The 16,525-nt window shown below is 52.9% G+C and overlaps 1 protein-coding gene across 1 annotated transcript; it reads left to right on the top strand.

The window, feature by feature from the left end:
- The first annotated feature begins 3,321 nt into the window (after positions 1-3,321).
- Positions 3,322-8,617, top strand: Hlx (H2.0 like homeobox). The gene is made up of 4 exons (XM_090341163.1): positions 3,322-4,391; positions 5,081-5,260; positions 5,997-6,181; positions 8,132-8,617. Exons 1-4 carry the CDS (start codon positions 3,794-3,796, stop codon positions 8,603-8,605), a joined length of 1,437 nt encoding a protein of 478 aa, XP_090197289.1. The 5' UTR covers positions 3,322-3,793; the 3' UTR covers positions 8,606-8,617.
- Positions 8,618-16,525: the final 7,908 nt, after the last annotated feature.

The following is a 16,525-nucleotide window of genomic DNA, read 5'->3' as shown; positions in this document are numbered from 1 at the left end:
TACCCAAAGTCTACAAGATAAAAAAAAAAAGGTAAGTTGATAGCAAGTTAGACCCGTTTAAGTCCATTTAGAACAACTTTCCTATAATAAACAGAGCCCAGCATTCACTCTCATAGACCTCAGGTTCCTGGGTGTGCAGGATAAGAATTTCTTCTGTTGATTTAACCGCAGGTGTTCTGAAATGCAAGGCTGAGATGAGGCCCTAGGCCACTGCATAGGCCTCAGACTCAAGCACCCCACTCCATCCTAATTTCCCCATGTTGTTAAGGAAGTGCTGACCTTGTCTCAATTCTCGATACAAGGGCTGTGTTTATCCAAGGAAAGGAAGGAGGTGCAAGACTGTAGAGGAGAGGAAGAAGTGATTGGGGATGGGGGTGGACATACAGAAACAACCACTCAGGCAATGGTACATCTTCACAAAATTATTGCCACACTTAGAGTTGCTGTTCTACATAGACCAATTCAACTTAATTTAGGGTTAGAGTATAATCAGGTCCTTTATTTCCTCCGTGTTATCAGCCCCGAAGCTTTGGCCTCAGCTCCTTCAGGTCGTTCTGCAGGGCTCAATAGCTCTGGGTCACTTCATTTCATCACAGCCTAGAGCCGCTCGGAAAGCAAAGATTAAAGGGGAAAGTCGCAGCTGTATATTTAGATTTTCATTGCTAGAAAGGAATTGATTTCCGCGCATTTATTTTGGTCGTTGTAATACACAAGGGCGGATTTGCGTCACCCGAGCAACTTGCCGGTGGAGATAAAGTTGCACAAATATTGAAAGGGGAAGTGCTAGGAGTTATTATAGAGTTTTTCTCCGGAAGAAATAAGGATTTCTGCAGTATCCTAAAATACTGGGGCCGCTTCTATTTTGAGACCAATCTCGCAGGCACATCCGCTTATTTAGTCCAAGTTTGAACCCATCAAAAAAACAGGAGATGACCTGAACTCCCGGCGAGCCCAGGGCTTCCTGGCTTCTGATGGACAGAGAGAGGGGGAGGGCAACCTGCGGGCTCCGAACCAGTCGAGGGGTCTGTCGGGGAGAGGCCTGGGCCTGGACAAGGGTGGTAGGGGGATCGGAGAGGCAGATTACTCAACTGTCTATTTTATTTTTATTTGTGTTTGCCTTGGCCTCCAGGAGCTCGGATCAGGCCCAGGCTGGCGCTGAGCGCCCAGGGCGCAGCGGGCGAGGGCAGCGGCGGGCCTGGCCCGGGCGCGGAGAGGGGTGCGCCGCCGCGCGCGGATTTCTCCGGGAGCCAGTTTTCTCGGCCTCGCCTTCCCGCTTCTATTGGGCGCTCCAGACCTTGGAACCCACGTGAAGGGAGCCTTGCCTGCTGGGCACACTACCTTCCCCCGCCCGAGGGAGGGTAAAAGTCGGGGAAGGGTGGAAGGTACGGGCAGTCTTCTAGCTAGAGGAAAGGCGAGGGCGCGGGCTGTCACTTGTCCAGCAGCGCAAACGCTGGGAATCTCTGCAGTGCGACCGGGAACCGCAGTCGAGTTGCAAAGCCAGCATGGCAAAAAATGAGGATTTTTCTGATATCTGTTTGCAAAGCCACTTTCTCCCGGGCCCGGAGAAATTAGAGCACTTGTTCTCCCTTCAGCTCCACACCTGGACCCCTGCCCTCAGGTAGCTGTCTGGTCACTGGTTTAGCTCCAACTGGACTCACATCCTGGCCTCTTTCGTGCCTCTCTCCCCAGCTGTCCCCCCACCCCCATCCCACTCATCTCTATGGAAATCGCAGCTTTGTCGCGGCTCCAAGAAGCAGAGAGCTAGCTAAGAACCTTTTTTTTTCCTAGTGAGTGAGGGAAGAAAGGAGGAGAAAGACAGGATAGGAGAGGGAGAGGAAACATCTTAGTGTTGGCTGATCGGAAGCAATTGATTGCCTGCTAGGAGGCAGCAAAAAAAAGAGAGAAAAAAAAAAACCCCTTCAAAATGATGGCATCTGCGAAATGAATTTGGCAAGCCTACTCTATAGTCTTGAATTCGAGATCGGACAGCAGGTTCGCTTGAGGGTTTCTTGGGCGCCTGGCGTGGAGAAGGGAAAGAAGAAACGTCACAGAATCGATGTTAGGAGGCTCATCTTGGGAGAATCGAAAACAAAAGATTCGATGGTTTCATTATTGTCGTTATTTTATTTTCTTCCTGAAAATGTGCAAGAGCAGCTCATGTGGGTGGCCTGTGGTTTGTTTGGGAGAGGGGTGGGGAAATCCATTCTGACTATAATTTAAGAGAACGAATATTCTTAAAATAGAGACTGTTGATGTTGCAGAATGGCCCCCCTCCCCCTCCCCTCCGCGACACCCAACCGGTGTGCGGAAGACCCGACGCGGCGGTGGAAGGCGCGGGGCCCCGGCGGGCGGCAGCTCCCCGGGGCGGGCGCTGGCGACGGCGACAGGCCCTGAGGGGTTTCTGGGGGAAGTTGAACTGAATTGAAAGTAGCGTTTAACCCCCGAGGAAACGTGCGCCCGAGGCCAAACAACGGGCCCCACGTGACCCGGGGACGTGGCGGCGGCCGCGGGGGCGGGGGGGGGGGGGGTGCGGGCGGCTTTCCCTTCCAGGTGCAGCCGGCTCCGGGGCGCGGCGGCCGGGAAGGTCGGGGTGCCTCTGAAGGCGGCGAGCTGGGTTCCGAACGTCACTCGTTCGAGCCGTCACTCTTGTGAACGGTCAAAGTCAAGCTAATTGGCAGCCCTTCTTTCTCCTCCCCACACCTCCTTTCCTTCCCCCCCTCCCTCTTTCCGAGGGTCTCCGCCGACGCCGTCGGGGGTAGGGGTAGGGGGTGATGCAGTGTTGAGCTGGGCTAGGACTCCTGGCGGCCCCGGGCAGGAGATGGGGACTTTGCAGAGGAGAACATTGGCTTGGGCGGGAGGGGGGGGGGTAAGGGCAGAGTAAAAATAAATAAATACACAAACCGGGAAGTTTAAGGTAAACAGGTGGGAGACCTGGAGGGCGCTCAGCTTTCCAAAATAGAAAATAAAAGAAATAGAAGGCTCTCTTGGAACCCACCATGAAAAACTCCGGGGGCCAGCTATTCCCTGGCTGGGTATCCGTCAGGAACGGCTGAAGTTAGAGCTCGAGGCCCCGGGAGCCTCCGCCCAGCCCGGGCACGGCCGGGAGAGACGCTCGCGGCAGGGCTCGGCCCACGCGGCCGCACCAAACACATTGGCGTGGCCGGGGCGTGGCCGAGCCGTGGGCCACGCCCACTATTTCCCAATGCCTCTCCACTCCTTGCTTCCCATTGGCCGCGAGCATAGCCAATGAGCGCTCAGCTCGAGGTCCTACCCCGGGTCTGACTCGAAAGCTCCTGCCAAAACTTTGGGAGTTTTTAGAGAGGACTTTTTTTTTTTTTTGCCCCCTTCCTCCTTAATATTTTTTTTAAACTAACGGATTATTGTTGTTGTTTTAAATTTAGCTCGAAGGACTTAGCTGTTTGGGTTTTTCTTTCGGTGTCTCGTCCCCGTCTCCCCGACTTCCCCGGAGTAGCGGAGCCCAGGCCCCCCGTCCGCCTCGCGGCTCCCGCGCCCCTCGTCCGCCTCCACCCCGCGGAGAGCGCGGGCTCCGCGCTGCCTTTAAAGTGAAGCCAGGGGCCGTGGCGGGGAACGGCGGGGATCTGGCCCCGGCCTCCTCCCTCGGCGGCGCTAGGGATCCTCGGCCTGTCTTCTGCCAGTGCGCGCGGAGAAGCAGAGCGAACCGTCCCGAGCTGGGCCGCTGCCCCTCCCGGCGCAGCCAGCCACCCACCCGCGCGCTCCGTCCCCGGGTCGGGTCCGGCCCGAGCGCCGCTGCCTGGAGGCTCAACCCGCCAGGATGTTCGCTGCCGGCCTGGCTCCCTTCTACGCCTCCAACTTCAGCCTCTGGTCGGCCGCTTACTGCTCCTCGGCCGGCCCAGCCGGCTGCTCCTTCCCCTTGGACCCCGCGGCCGGGAAGAAACCCTCATTCTGCATCGCTGACATCCTGCACGCCGGCATCGGGGAACCGGGGGCGGCTCCGGAGGGACTCGTTGGAGCCTCGGCCGCCGCCCTCACCGCGCACTTGGGCTCAGTTCACCCGCACGCCTCCTTCCAAGCGGCCGCCAGATCCCCGCTCCGTCCCACCCCGGTGGTGGCGCCCTCCGAAGTCCCGGCTGGCTTCCCCCAGCGGCTGTCTCCGCTCTCGGCCGCCTACCACCACCACCACTCAGCACAGCAGCAGACGGCCCAACCCGCGCAGACACAGCCACCGCAGCCACAGCCTCCGCCTCCACCCCGGGCCGGCTCCCTGCAGCCCCCAGCCTCGGGGACTCGGGTGATCCCCCAACACAGCGGCTCCACCCCGGCCCCTTCCAGTAAAGACCTCAAATTTGGAATCGATCGTATTTTGTCTGCAGAATTTGACCCCAAAGTCAAAGAAGGCAACACGCTGAGAGGTAGGTGTCCGGCTGGAGGCCGGAGGCTGTAGGCCTCTCTGACCACCGCTCCGGCCTGCTTCGTCGACCCCAGGCCAGCCCCGTGTCTTTTGAGTTCTTTTCACAACTACGAACAAATCGTTGACACAGAGAAGGAAATGGGGTGTAAGAAAACTAGGAAGCATTAGATTTAAAGTTCACCTGTTTAATGTTAAAAAAAATGTTGGCTCTGCAACATTCCTAAAATGGTTGTGTAAATATTTTCAAAACTCGTCATGGTCTTTTGAACTATATTTTTCAGATAGGGAACACTTTCTTTTCCATTTTTCTGATTGCTGGTAAAATTCTACCCAAGGAATGACGAAAAACATCCAACCCAGGGGTCTGAACTCGGGAGGGGTAGGCGTGGAAAGAACTCTGTGGGGCTTCTCTAGCTGAGATGGAGTGGTCTGTGGAGTTTCTGGAAGGCACTCTTTAAAAAGTGACATCCTTAGAGTAATTTTATGTAAGGTTATATGGACTTCGCTGGAGGGACACACAGGAATATTTTGTTTGTCGAATCTGTTGGGAGTTAGGATTTTGTAGGGAGATATAAGTTCCATGGAGTAAATCTCATATAGGGAGAGGCAAAAAGGGAAACAAATCCTCCGAGAAAAATGTGCCCTCCTTTTTATCTGCCAGTGTGTAACCAGCTCTTTTCCTTTCCTCAGATCTCACGTCGCTGCTTACCGGTGGGCGGCCTGCCGGGGTACACCTCCCGAGTCTGCAGCCCTCCACCGGCCAGTTCTTTGCATCTCTAGATCCCATTAACGAGGCTTCTGCCATCCTCAGTCCCTTGAGCTCCAACCCCAGAAATTCAGTTCAGCATCAATTTCAAGATACATTTCCAGGTAAGGAAAACAGGCTCAGGCGCCAGGTTGAGTGACAGTCAGAAATCTCAGGACTGACGCGAATGCGCCACAAGTGGCAGCCACAGTGTCGCAATCTCGAAGGGAGAAGTCTAGAGATGAGAAAGTGAAAGATTTCTCTGACAGCTACCCTTGGCTTGAGAAGTGGAGCAGGAGGGGGCAAGGAAGTGCCCTTGTGGGGTGGCCTGAATTCCAGTAGTCTTTTTGCCTGAAAGGAGACCAAATGAAGCTTCCGCATTGTGTTTCTCGTTAACTAACATACACACGTTTCCAGACAGCATCGCACACTTTTTAAGTGGTGCCTGTCCATGTGTGCAGGTGTAGGAGGCACATGCCGCTAAAATAGAGGGCTCAGAACACATCATTCACATCCTAGCAACACTTTGGCCTATCTGAGCATGCATGATGGTTATTCATGATTAGATTTAGACATTTTGCTTGGAATGAGTGTACAAGCCTACTGGCTTTTCCACTGCATGCGGGCTTAAGGCCATGGGTCTATGATCTTAAGAGCTGTGAAATTCCTCAGAGAATCCATTGTGAGTGTGTGTGTGCGTGTATGTGTGTGTGTACACACACGCGCTTCAAGAGCTTTCAGAATGGAAGTGGAACACAAAACATTTTGAAGTAGCTGAAGGAGGGGTATGGAGTAGGGTGCAGCATGAAGGTTGATGACCCTAATGTGTTGTCTTCTTGTTCCTGATCCCTTGGCTTGCAGGTCCCTATGCTGTGCTGACAAAGGATACCATGCCACAGACCTACAAGAGAAAGCGGTCCTGGTCTCGAGCTGTCTTTTCCAACCTACAGAGGAAAGGCTTAGAGAAAAGGTTTGAGATCCAGAAGTATGTGACCAAGCCAGACCGAAAGCAGCTGGCTGCCATGTTGGGCCTCACCGATGCACAGGTAAGCCTGACCTGGTTTCTAGAGGCTGGATGTCAGCGGGTTGAGGCTGGGCCCCACAGCCTTCTCCACCTCACCCACTCACCCCTGCAATAGGCACTCGAAGTCTTGTATTGTTTTACGAGGCTTTGTGGACCTCAGTACTTCAGCAAGAGGAGAGGAGGCTGGGGTGTAAGGGAGTAGGACAGAGCCACCCACCCATCCCTGAAGATGTATGTCAGCAAGCACTACATGTTTATTTTGGCCATCAGGCCAAAGAACCACGGAGAAAGCAAATAGGCCAAGGGAAATGATAATTATGTACTCAACTGGAGTGAAATTCACTGTAGGAGGCAATTTATTTCAGATTAAAACCCGAAGTCAAGAGGCTGTTGGTTTCTTTCTTTCATTTGTTCTTTTTTTTTTTTTCTAATTCCTCCTTCTGCCCTCCTTCCTCCTCCTCCTCTGTGGCTCTTGCTGGATTGTGAAATCCCCAGTTGTGAGGAAGTGAAAATATCATTTCAAACGGAATTGCTTAGCTCCAGAAGGGCCAGGAGTCCGCTCAGAGAGGCCATAGTCCAAGGTCTTAATAGTTTAGGCTCTGAAGGAGCAAGTCTCTGGTGATGGGGGTTGGGGAGGTCGCTAGGGTTGAAGGGGAAGCTAAGAAAGAATAAAGATTTTCTTAGCATGCACGTGAGCATTTTTTTTCAGCAGCTCCAGCCAACTTGAATATTTTCTTTAAAGACAATAGGAAATCATGTGAATTGTTGTTTTTCTTAAACTCAAGAACGACGCTTTCCCATTTTTTTTTCCCTTTGTGCTTTGAGTTCAGCAGCGTTTTTCTATCCTCCTCCGCAGTGGCCCTTGCTAATTCCAAGCCAACTGTCTCCAGCAGGGCAGAAGCCAAAAGCAGGCTTCTTTTTCTTAGCTCCTTGGTCTGCCGACTTCTGTCTTTGTGTCTTTCTGTTCTCCATTATACAGCTTGCCTCCCCAGAACACACAGACACAGTGGAGAGGCCAGCCGTTTTTCCACCAGCTGTGGATGTTATTTTTAAAAGGGAAGCTGGAACGTGTGTGAAGGAGTTGAGTCCTCCTAGAGAATCGTATATATTTATATAGTCTCGGCTCCATCTCTACCTTCGTCTTCCACTTTGCACACATTCACATTCCAGCCTTTTCGGGTCCCTGGGATGAGTTTCTCCCTGGCAGGGGCAGGGTTCTTATCAAATACGCAAGAAGAAAAATACCTTTTTTGCTCTTTTCGCCCAAGGGCGTTGCTGCCTCCCTGGGATTTAACTCTTTGTGTCCCCATTCCCTTCCCCTTTCCCAACATCCTCCATAAAAGGAATCGCCTTTTAGCCAGGCTTGGTGTGCATGCCTTTAATTCTAGTGTTCCAGAGATAGGGGCAGAAGGATCTGGACTTTGAGGTCAGCTTAGGCCATATAGAAAGACTCTGCCAAAATAATAATAAAAAGGAAAAGAATGAAAGGAAAGGAACAGAAAAGGAAGGGATGAAAAAAAAAGAAAGCAAGAAAAGAGGAAAATGACTTTTGCTGTATTTTGATTAGGGGCAGAAGGGGAAAAGAGTTCCATCCGAGGGCAGGAATTTTTAATCGTTTACCAAAATCCTAGCTGTGTCCGCAATCAGGGGTGTATGTATTTTTCTGAGACAGGTGTTCATAACCGAAATCAAATTCCTATAGAGGCCACGAGTCCTATGAAGTTAAAACGCAGCGATTTAGAGCAGAGAGCTTTGGAAGGCTAGGGTTCTAGTATCCGAGTCTGCCCCTGGGACAGGTACCCTGAGGTCAGGGGCCAGGTTTTGAGGATGGTAGGCCAAAGTCCTGGGAAGCCTAGTCGAGTGGCTTTGGGCAGGGGTGTTGGAAGTGGTCAACGTGCTTCTCTGAGGAGGGTGGCTCTCCAAGAAGGCTTTTTTTTTTTTTTAACTCCCCATCCCTTGTCTCGCTGCGCAGGTGAAGGTGTGGTTTCAAAATCGGAGGATGAAGTGGAGGCACTCGAAGGAGGCTCAGGCACAGAAGGACAAAGACAAGGAGGCTGGTGAGAAAACTGGTGGAGCCCCAGCTGAAGGCGAACCCGAGGAGAGGAGCCCCAGCCGCTCGGAGGGCGAGGCCGAGAGCGAGAGCAGCGACTCGGAGTCCCTCGATATGGCCCCCAGCGACACGGAGAGGACTGAGGGGGCCGAGCGAGTCGTGCTCCAGACCACAGTGATCACGGCCCGCGGCAGCGCAGGAGGTAATGGCGGCGGCAGTTTTAGCTTCAGCGGCGCCAGCGGTCTCAGTAGCAGCAGCTCGGGCGCAGGCAGTGCCAGCAGCAGCAGCAGCAGCCTTGGCAGTGGCGCCTCCGAGTTACTCCCGGCACCCCAGCCCATAGCCAGCAGCGCTCCCAAAAGCCCGGAGCCCATCCAAGCCCCGCTTGGAGGCTTATAGACTGGCTGCGGGACGGACCCACGGAGGAGGGGACGCCCGGAAGCTGTGCCACCTCCACCACGCACGGGCTGCTGCGTTTGTGTCTTCTGTTGACAGCGGTGTGGACCAGAGACATTTTGCGGAGCCTTCTTGGGGGTTTCACACAAATCCCCCAAGATGCTAGGACTTGCCCTGGCTGCCTGGGGCCCACACTGCCTTGGCCTGGGGAGAGGAATAGCCCGCTGGACAACAGCTCCTCAGTGCTGATCAGCTTCTTCTCCCTGACACTAGCAGCTCGCGCCCTCCCTCCTCGATTCACCAGGGGTGGAGGTCTAAAGACAGCTGCACTTCGTGTCTTCGGTTGTAAATAAAATGTTTACTGCTATTTGTAAAGGATGGTTGGCTTGCTGCAGGGATGGGTGGCGGTGGGAGAGGTTCTTGAGGCCAAGAACCCCCTTTACTAAGACTTTAGTTTCTGGACACTACTGGGGATTTGTTGCAGTCTCCACGGGGACTTAAAGCTTTCTTTAGCTCAAGGGTTCTGTTATAGAAGTTATCTCGGAGTTTCAGAATCCCAGAACGACCGCCACCCTCGTGCCTGCTAGTCTGGGGGAGGAGGCCTGTTCAGCTGAGGGCTCCCCAGCAAGAGGGTGGAGTTGGAGTGGGGAAGGTTGTGGTGTTTGTGGGGATCAATCCAGATACCACCCTGCTGGAGTGGAAGTGGAGGGGCTCTCCCAGCACAGGTCTGCAGCATCTCAGATGAAAGGGAAGGAATGCCACCATGATTAGGACTGGAAAGTGGATCTGTAAAATGGCCAGGGCTCCAGTTTAGAAGATGCTACAATCACTGCACCAGGAAGTGATTTTGATTGAACGTTTTGCAGAGGCAGACTTCAGATCAGAACCTGGCCTGCGTCTGGCCAATATGAAATCCAGGAAACTACATCCTATTGTCCCTTCTTGCTACCTACACCCAAAGTTCAAAATTGTATTGGAGGTGCCCAGTTGATCTTTTCCCTCTACCTTACCAGGGGGCGGGAATAAGAGGCAGTGTTCCCGCTCTGCTGCAGCTGGAAAATACCAACGTGATTGGACGATTCAAAGTTGTTCACCTGGTGCTTCTATGAAGGCCTGGAAATTCGAAGTTGTATGCGTGTGTGTACTGGGGCTTGAACTTAGGGTCTGGGCACTGTCCCTTAGATTTTCCCCCCTCAAGTATGGGTGTTCTGTCCCCTGAGCTTCAGCTCCACTTCTGGTTCTTTGGTGGTTGATTGGAGATAAGAGCCTCTTGGGATTTCCCTGATTGGTCTAGCTTGGAACAGTAATCCTCAGATTTCGGCCTCCCAAGAGTAGCTCGGATTATAGACAAGAGCCATCAACGCCCAGCTTTATTTGAAGTATTTTTACTGTCTCTTGCCCTGCCCCCTTTTCTGGCTCCTCTTTCCCTGAAACTATGAAGTGTGCACAGTGGAGTTAAGCACTAAGTTTTGTGGCGATTTTGAAACGAAAAGATATCCTGCCGACAAGTTTAGACATTGACTGAGAGGGGAGCCAGGCACCAGGCCCCTCACAAATCCAGCATCTAATCCCTGACACTGCAGGCTGCAGAAAGGTACTGAGGTTGGAGAGCCTAGGACAGGTTTGGGTGTGGAATGAGAAAGTTCCTGGCTGCTCCTGGGTCTTTCATGTCCCCCCTCCCCCCACTTTGACACATTCCCTTGAACTCCTTTCAGAACCTTTGCTCTTCACTTCTAGCTAAGGGTGGAAAAGAGGCCACAGTTGGTCCTTTCCCACAAGGTTCAGACCCGTGGCTAGGCAAGCCCCCAGCCGTAAACACTGGATGAAAAATGGACTCTTCTCTGCATAAGCTGCGCTTTCAAATCTCAGAGGGAGCTGAACTCTTGGAACGCCTCGTGAAAAGTGGGGGCGGGAACCACTTGGGCTGTCTTGGGTAGAAAAGAGTAGAAGCGCACCCAATTTAAATGGAAATGGGAGTTAACCTGTGGTGGGTCGTTGTTCCACAACAGTTTGGGGTCACTGGCAGCCCCACACCGGCAAGGCCAGGCTGAGAGGGTACTTTTCTTAAGTCTTTCATGGACGCTGCTGCCCAAGCCTTGGTATTGTGCCGGTACCTCCATTTTGCGTTCGTCGCAGGGATTCATTTCCCTACATTACCCCAATTCAGAACCCCACACCCCACCCCGAAATCTGGAGACGAAGTATTCTAAGTGCATTGGCGTTTGGAAGCCATTACCCTCATTGCTGGCGTTAAGAAGCGTCCCGAGGGGGCCGAGGAGGGGGAGCGCGTCGGGGTGCGGGGAGGAGTGCAGGCCAAGCAAACCCCGCACGTCGAGGCCCCTGGGGTGCGTCTGCAGTTCTTCCCGGCCCCCGCGGCTCAGGAACCGGGCGACTGGGGAGCGCAGGGAGGACGGTGGTGTGATTCGAGGTGGAGTTTTGGCCTCAACTCCAGCAGGTCTGAGCAGCAGGAGCCGGGGGCGAGGTAAAGGAGGGGCGCGACCACCGGCGGGACGTGCTCGGAGGGTCCCCGCCGCCGTAGTACCCCCGCCTCACCCCACCCCCAAATTCCTGAGTATATTTCTGGTGAAATCTTGAAGGGCTTCCCCCACCCCCACCCCCGGGAGTGGAGTTATTTCACATTTCCACCCGAAACGTAATCTCACAAGAGCCGGTGAAGTTGAATTTACTGGGAAGAGCCGCCGCCGCGGGGCGAGGGCAGGGCGGGCGTCGGTCCGGGCGGCGCAGGGTGGCCCGGGAGGTGGAAGGCTGCGTGTAGGGCTCCGAGCGTCGTCCGGGCGCTGCTCGTTGGGGGGTGAGGGGGGGCGCCCCGGCTTCTGGAATCTTCCTGGTTGCTTTACCCTGGGCAGCTGGCTCGGAGGAGCCGGGGGAAGCGGAGTGTGCGGGTCTGCAGGCGCCGGGCCGCGGGGCTGGAGGGGCGCAGGCCCGCCTCGCGCGCCCTCGGCACCCGGGGCCCTCGGCTCTCCTCCCAGCTCGTGGCCGGGACTGGGGCTGTTTCTCGGGTCCCCGCCGGGTGGTGTCCACCCTGGAAGGGTACCCAGGCCACGGGAGCACACCGAGGTACGGCGATCCCGACCGGCGTGCGTTTTGCTAAGTAAGGGGAAAGCGCAGGGACCGAACCCCCAACGCACACAGAAGAGATCCAGAAGCTTGGGCTCGGTCAGAAACGGAGCGCGGTGGGGGGGGGGGTGGCGAGCACTTTACGGTCCGCTTTTAGCAGTGTGTCGTGAGGGGGGGGGTTAAAAGAAACAAACCACCGACAGACAATCCTCTTCCACATGGCAGGGCCAGGCGGTGAGCCTGGCACTGCCCGGTTCCGGGGGATGGCACGCGAACGGCACGCTGGTTCGCCTAGCGACAGCCTGGCCAAACCAAACTCCAGAAAGGCAGCGCCCCATTGTCCCGCCTCGGCCGAATGGTGGGCAGGGATCTGGATGCCAGGGGTGGGGCACGCTGGCTTCCCGCATCTTTCAGGACTTCGAGGCCGAGTCTGGCCTAGAGAGACTCTGGTCCGTCCTCCCCCACACCGGGTTGGAGGACAGAGGACACGGTTGCTTAGACTCTGGGAACGTCCAGAGGGGCCGGGAAAGACAGCCCTCCCTCCCAAGGCCGGGTCTTTTTCTCTGGCTGTTCTCCCTACTCGGCTCTCCCTTTCTGGCTGGCTGCTTATCTCAGGAACCAGCGTGCTCTGCACAGACCCACTGCCACACACGAGAGGATCTTCTGCACGAGTTTTGCCACTGGAGCTTTTTGGTGCGTGTATCTTTAACCTGCTCACGGGTGTGACCGCACTCGCAGCTGGGTGAATTTTAAACAGACTCCAGGTTAGTGGGCTGGGCTTGGGGAAAGCGGACGGGGTGGGGAGGGACTCTAGCAACAGATGAAGAGTAGCCAGAGGCAGGCGGATTTCTCCCCAGGTGCGGAGAATCGTAATAACACCAACGACGCCGTTCAAAAAAACGGGGGCGGGGTGAGATGGAGGGGTGGGGGGCCAGGTGGAGGGATTGCAAGCTCAACTCTCGGAATTAGCTCATGACTCGGAATTAGCGACGGTCAAGGAGACTCCTAAAACAAAGTGGCACTGCTTGTTGGCTTCTTTAGCCGAAGTAGTTAGAGGCTGGCACATAATGGTCAATGTAAATATGCAAATATTGTTTTTCCCTCCCTCCCTCCCTCCCTCCCTCCCTCCCTCCCTCCCTCCCTCCCTCCCTTCCTTCCTTCCTTCCTTCCTTCCTTCCCTCTCTCCCTTCTTTCTTTCCTTTCTCTCTTTTATTTCTCTTTCTTTCTTGTCTTTCCCCTTCTTTCCAGTACTGGGGCTTGAGCCTCAGAGCCTGGGCTCTGTTCCTTAGCTTTTTCACTCAAGCCTGGCACTCCACCACTTGAACCACACCCTCACTTCTGGCATTTTGATGGTTGATTGGAGATGAGAGTCTCTTGGAGTTTCCCTCCCAGGCTGACTTTGAATCACAATCTTCAGATCATAAGGTGGTCCCTAAATGCAGATGTGTGTTGGGGGGGGGGTGAGTAGAACTGATGAACAAGTTTTGTTCTACTTTTTTGTGTGATAATAGGATTGCCAAGGGTTCTGAAGACCCTTAGGGAGTCCATTTGCACAGGGTGGGGTGTATGTACTGAAACCAAGTTCTAACAGAAGCAGACTCCGCTAGGAGCACTGGTTCCCCACCCCCACCCCTTCCTGCTCAAAGAACTTCTGGCTTGGGTCCTTTGGCTCTCCTAGCCCACCATTATTTTAGAAATAAAGATAGGTGTCTACCCAGGGTGATATCTTCCAATTCACTCATTTGAAAGGAAACGGTGGAAACCCAGACTCCCGAGGACATTGGCCTGAACTTATCTAGAGACCCTGGGCAGGGGCCAGCGTGGACCTTGAGGTCAGTTCTCTTAAAGTCCAAGAAGGTGAGGGTGAGGGTATTCTCCCTGACATGTCTGAACAATCAGATTCTGACTAGGAGTTTTGAGACTTAGAGTTTAAAAAAACGAGTTTAGGAGTTTTAATCTTTAGCTCCAGAGGTCTGGGCTGCAGTTAGCTTTTATTTTTCCCATCTGTGGTCCCCAAACAAAGTCTGTCTAGGAATTCCAGGCCCAAGCTTCAGGTGGTTAAACCTCCAATTTTCCCTGCCTCCATAGCAGGTTTAATTTCACTCATGCCGTCTCCCTTTCCCACTCCAATCCAGATGGGACTTGGGATACAGTGTCCTGGGGTGTTGGGGCTTTTGTTGGCTCTCATCAATAGACACTTGGGAATTCTAGTTAGGGTCACAATTAGCTCCCGGAACATCAGATACCAAGTCTTTCTCTTCCTGGCAGTCTAGGAATTAGAAATTCCTAATAATGAGAAAGTAGACATTGCTAATGGCATGGAATTAGAAATAGCAGCCACAGATTAGCGCTCAAGGCTTGGGGTTCAGGGCTCAGGTGACTTGCTGTAACTCTCTGGGTTAGAGAATCTGTAAGGAAAGAGGCCAGCGGGTATATCTGGGAACAGAGTTCTCATTTCTGAGCATTCAATCCAGTGTGGAGATTCAAACTAGCCCCAGTGGTATGCATACAATCATTCGTTCATTCGTTCATTCACCAATGTTATGTGACCTGGGGAAATTCATCTAACTACTTGGCTTTATTGTTCTCCACTTTATAGTAGGATAAAATTAAAAAAAAAGTCACTCGAAATTGCTGAAAATTAATGACATTAAAAAAAACTCAAAAAGAAGCTGGTACAGACTTGGATATATTCTTCCGTCCATTCATTTTATTTCCCACCATCTTAGTATTTATACAGTAGAAAAACCAAAAAGAATGCAAGACAGCCCTTACTCTCCAAAAAGTAAATGCATTAGGGGGAGGTTTGTAATCCACTGGCTCCTACTCCGTGTCCCCGTGGGAATCCTTTAAGGGGTGAAGACAGACAACAGAGGTTTTTCTTCCCTAGCTCCTCTCTATAGCTCCTGCACTTCGGTCCCCCCCACACCGGAGAACAGTCCAGGCCTTGCACACAGCAGGTGCTCCGCACAACCTTTGCACGTGTGGTTGCAAGTTAACCCCTGAGGGTTAGAAAGGGGGCGGGGGAGAAGTTAAAGGTTTCTGACACTTAACATTTGAAGGGGCTCTTAAGCAAGTATCTGGTGTCCCACCAGGAGGGGCAAATTATGTGCCCATTTCTGAAAATGTCAAGACAACCAGTGCTTTGGGAGTATTGAGTTTTCAACTAGTAGCAGTGAGGGAGGGTCTTCAACAGGAAACAGGAAATTAACCATCTCTTTGAAGAGAAGAAACATACCAAAACTTAAAAAAAAAAACTTTGATTTTTTTTTCTTGGTTGTTCTGGGGAGGGGATTAAATTAAAAAGAAAAATCCCTCTTATTTCAAAAAATGCTTAGCCATGGAGCTACCTTCTCAGTCCCAGTCCGAAGCTCCACCCCGGGCTTGAGAGGGGGAAGACCAGTCCCCGTGAAGTGATTAAAGAAACTCAAACACCTAACACAATGCTTGCCCGAGGGAAGGCGCCTTCAAAAGTATTTACTGAATAAACGGATCACTTTACTGCAGTCCTTGTGGTTATTTAAAGTATCACCGAGTCCTCAAAAACAACTCGGTCGCCTGGCTAGTGTTGTAAACTCAAAGTTGAGCAACATGGCTAGGAGCTACAGAGTAGTGTGATCCAGCAGTGAGTGTAGAGGAATCAGAAGTATGCGCCCAAGGACAATGAGTTCAAAACCAAGTCTGGACCTAGAAATCCGAGATGCTGGTTTGCGCGTGCTCACCTGAAGAGTCTGGCGCAGATACACATCACGGCCTCACCTCCTAAGCGGGAAGCCCGTGGTCCAGATGTTGAAGGTCTCCCTTACAATCAACTCCCTAGCAGTCAACAAATAAGAAGCAAGACGAAAGGTAAACGTCTTCCTTGCTTTTTGTGGTTTCCCTACTTGGGCCCTGTGCCCCGGAGAGCTGGAAATAGTGAACAAGGAAGGTCATCAGAAAGGTGAAGAAAAGAAAAGGGGGGGGTGGTGAGTTGGTCTCAAAACTCATTTGCATCTCAGCTCCTCACATTAAGGCTCAAAAGTGTGCTTTCTATTTATTAGAATTCTAGAGCCAGAGCCACCCTCAACCCCCACTGGCTTAGGCAGAACTTCCCGAATTCTCCAGGTTTCAAAAGGGCTTAAGCAGACTCCTGTGGCTTCTTTTTTAGTTGTCTGGATCCCAGCGGAGAGCGCACTGCACAGAGTTCTCCGCTAGGAGGAATCTGGAGAAACGAGGGAAGGAAAGAATGAAGTGAAGAATGAAGGAGTGAGTGAACAGCGTTCTTGATCTGGCGCACCACGCGTGCATCTGTGTTGCATCTGGCCATTTTCTGGATTCCACAATGTGGAGAATCTCGGGCTTTGCACTTTCTTCAAATGAATGCCCTCAAGGCTGGGGGCCCGAAGGACTTTCTTGGTCCGAGGTTCAGATCTCATATAGAAGCCCTTCCTCCTCTCTTCCTTACCCCTGGACACACCCAGTTCGCTGCCCGTAGAGCTGGCTCTTCAGTGGTTTGGGGTCTCCAACCTGCCGCCAGCCAGCATCTAGTCTAAGGTCAGCACTTGTCCTTGAGCCTCGACTGGTTCCGGCGTAATCCTGATGTCCAGTGCTTACTGACCGGGAGCTTTGGGGAGGCACAGTCTTTTGGGGGACCTGTTTTAGTTACTCGGAATGATCTGAGTCAGGTCTCTTTTTTCCGTTCCTCCTGTAAGCTCCCCAAGCTTGTGCTGACTATTTTCCTAGGCCACGAGTGCAATTTTTAGAGGGGAGAGAGAGAGAGAGAGAGAGAGAGAGAGAGAGAGAGAGAGAGAGAGAGAGAGAGAGAGAGAGAGAGAGAGAGAGAGGTCAAACTAAAAAATTAAAACT

The sequence above is a fragment of the Megascapheus bottae genome, chromosome 10, assembly GCF_031878675.1.
Source record: "Megascapheus bottae isolate mThoBot1 chromosome 10, mThoBot2.hap1, whole genome shotgun sequence".
NCBI classification, from domain to species: Eukaryota; Metazoa; Chordata; class Mammalia; order Rodentia; family Geomyidae; genus Megascapheus; species Megascapheus bottae.
The sequence above is the reverse complement of the archived record's forward strand: the minus strand, read 5'-3'. Positions and strand labels throughout refer to the sequence as shown.

What these genes read in the sequence shown, in the direction of transcription:
- Hlx (XM_090341163.1), top strand. Translation starts at nt 3,794, where the DNA reads ATGTTCGCTGCCGGCCTGGCTCCCTTCTACGCCTCCAACTTCAGCCTC. An exon ending in ATTTCAAGATACATTTCCAG is followed by an intron (nt 5,261 to 5,996) that starts GTAAGGAAAACA and finishes CTTGGCTTGCAG; the next exon opens with GTCCCTATGCTGTGCTGACA. An exon ending in TGGGCCTCACCGATGCACAG is followed by an intron (nt 6,182 to 8,131) that starts GTAAGCCTGACC and finishes CTCGCTGCGCAG; the next exon opens with GTGAAGGTGTGGTTTCAAAA.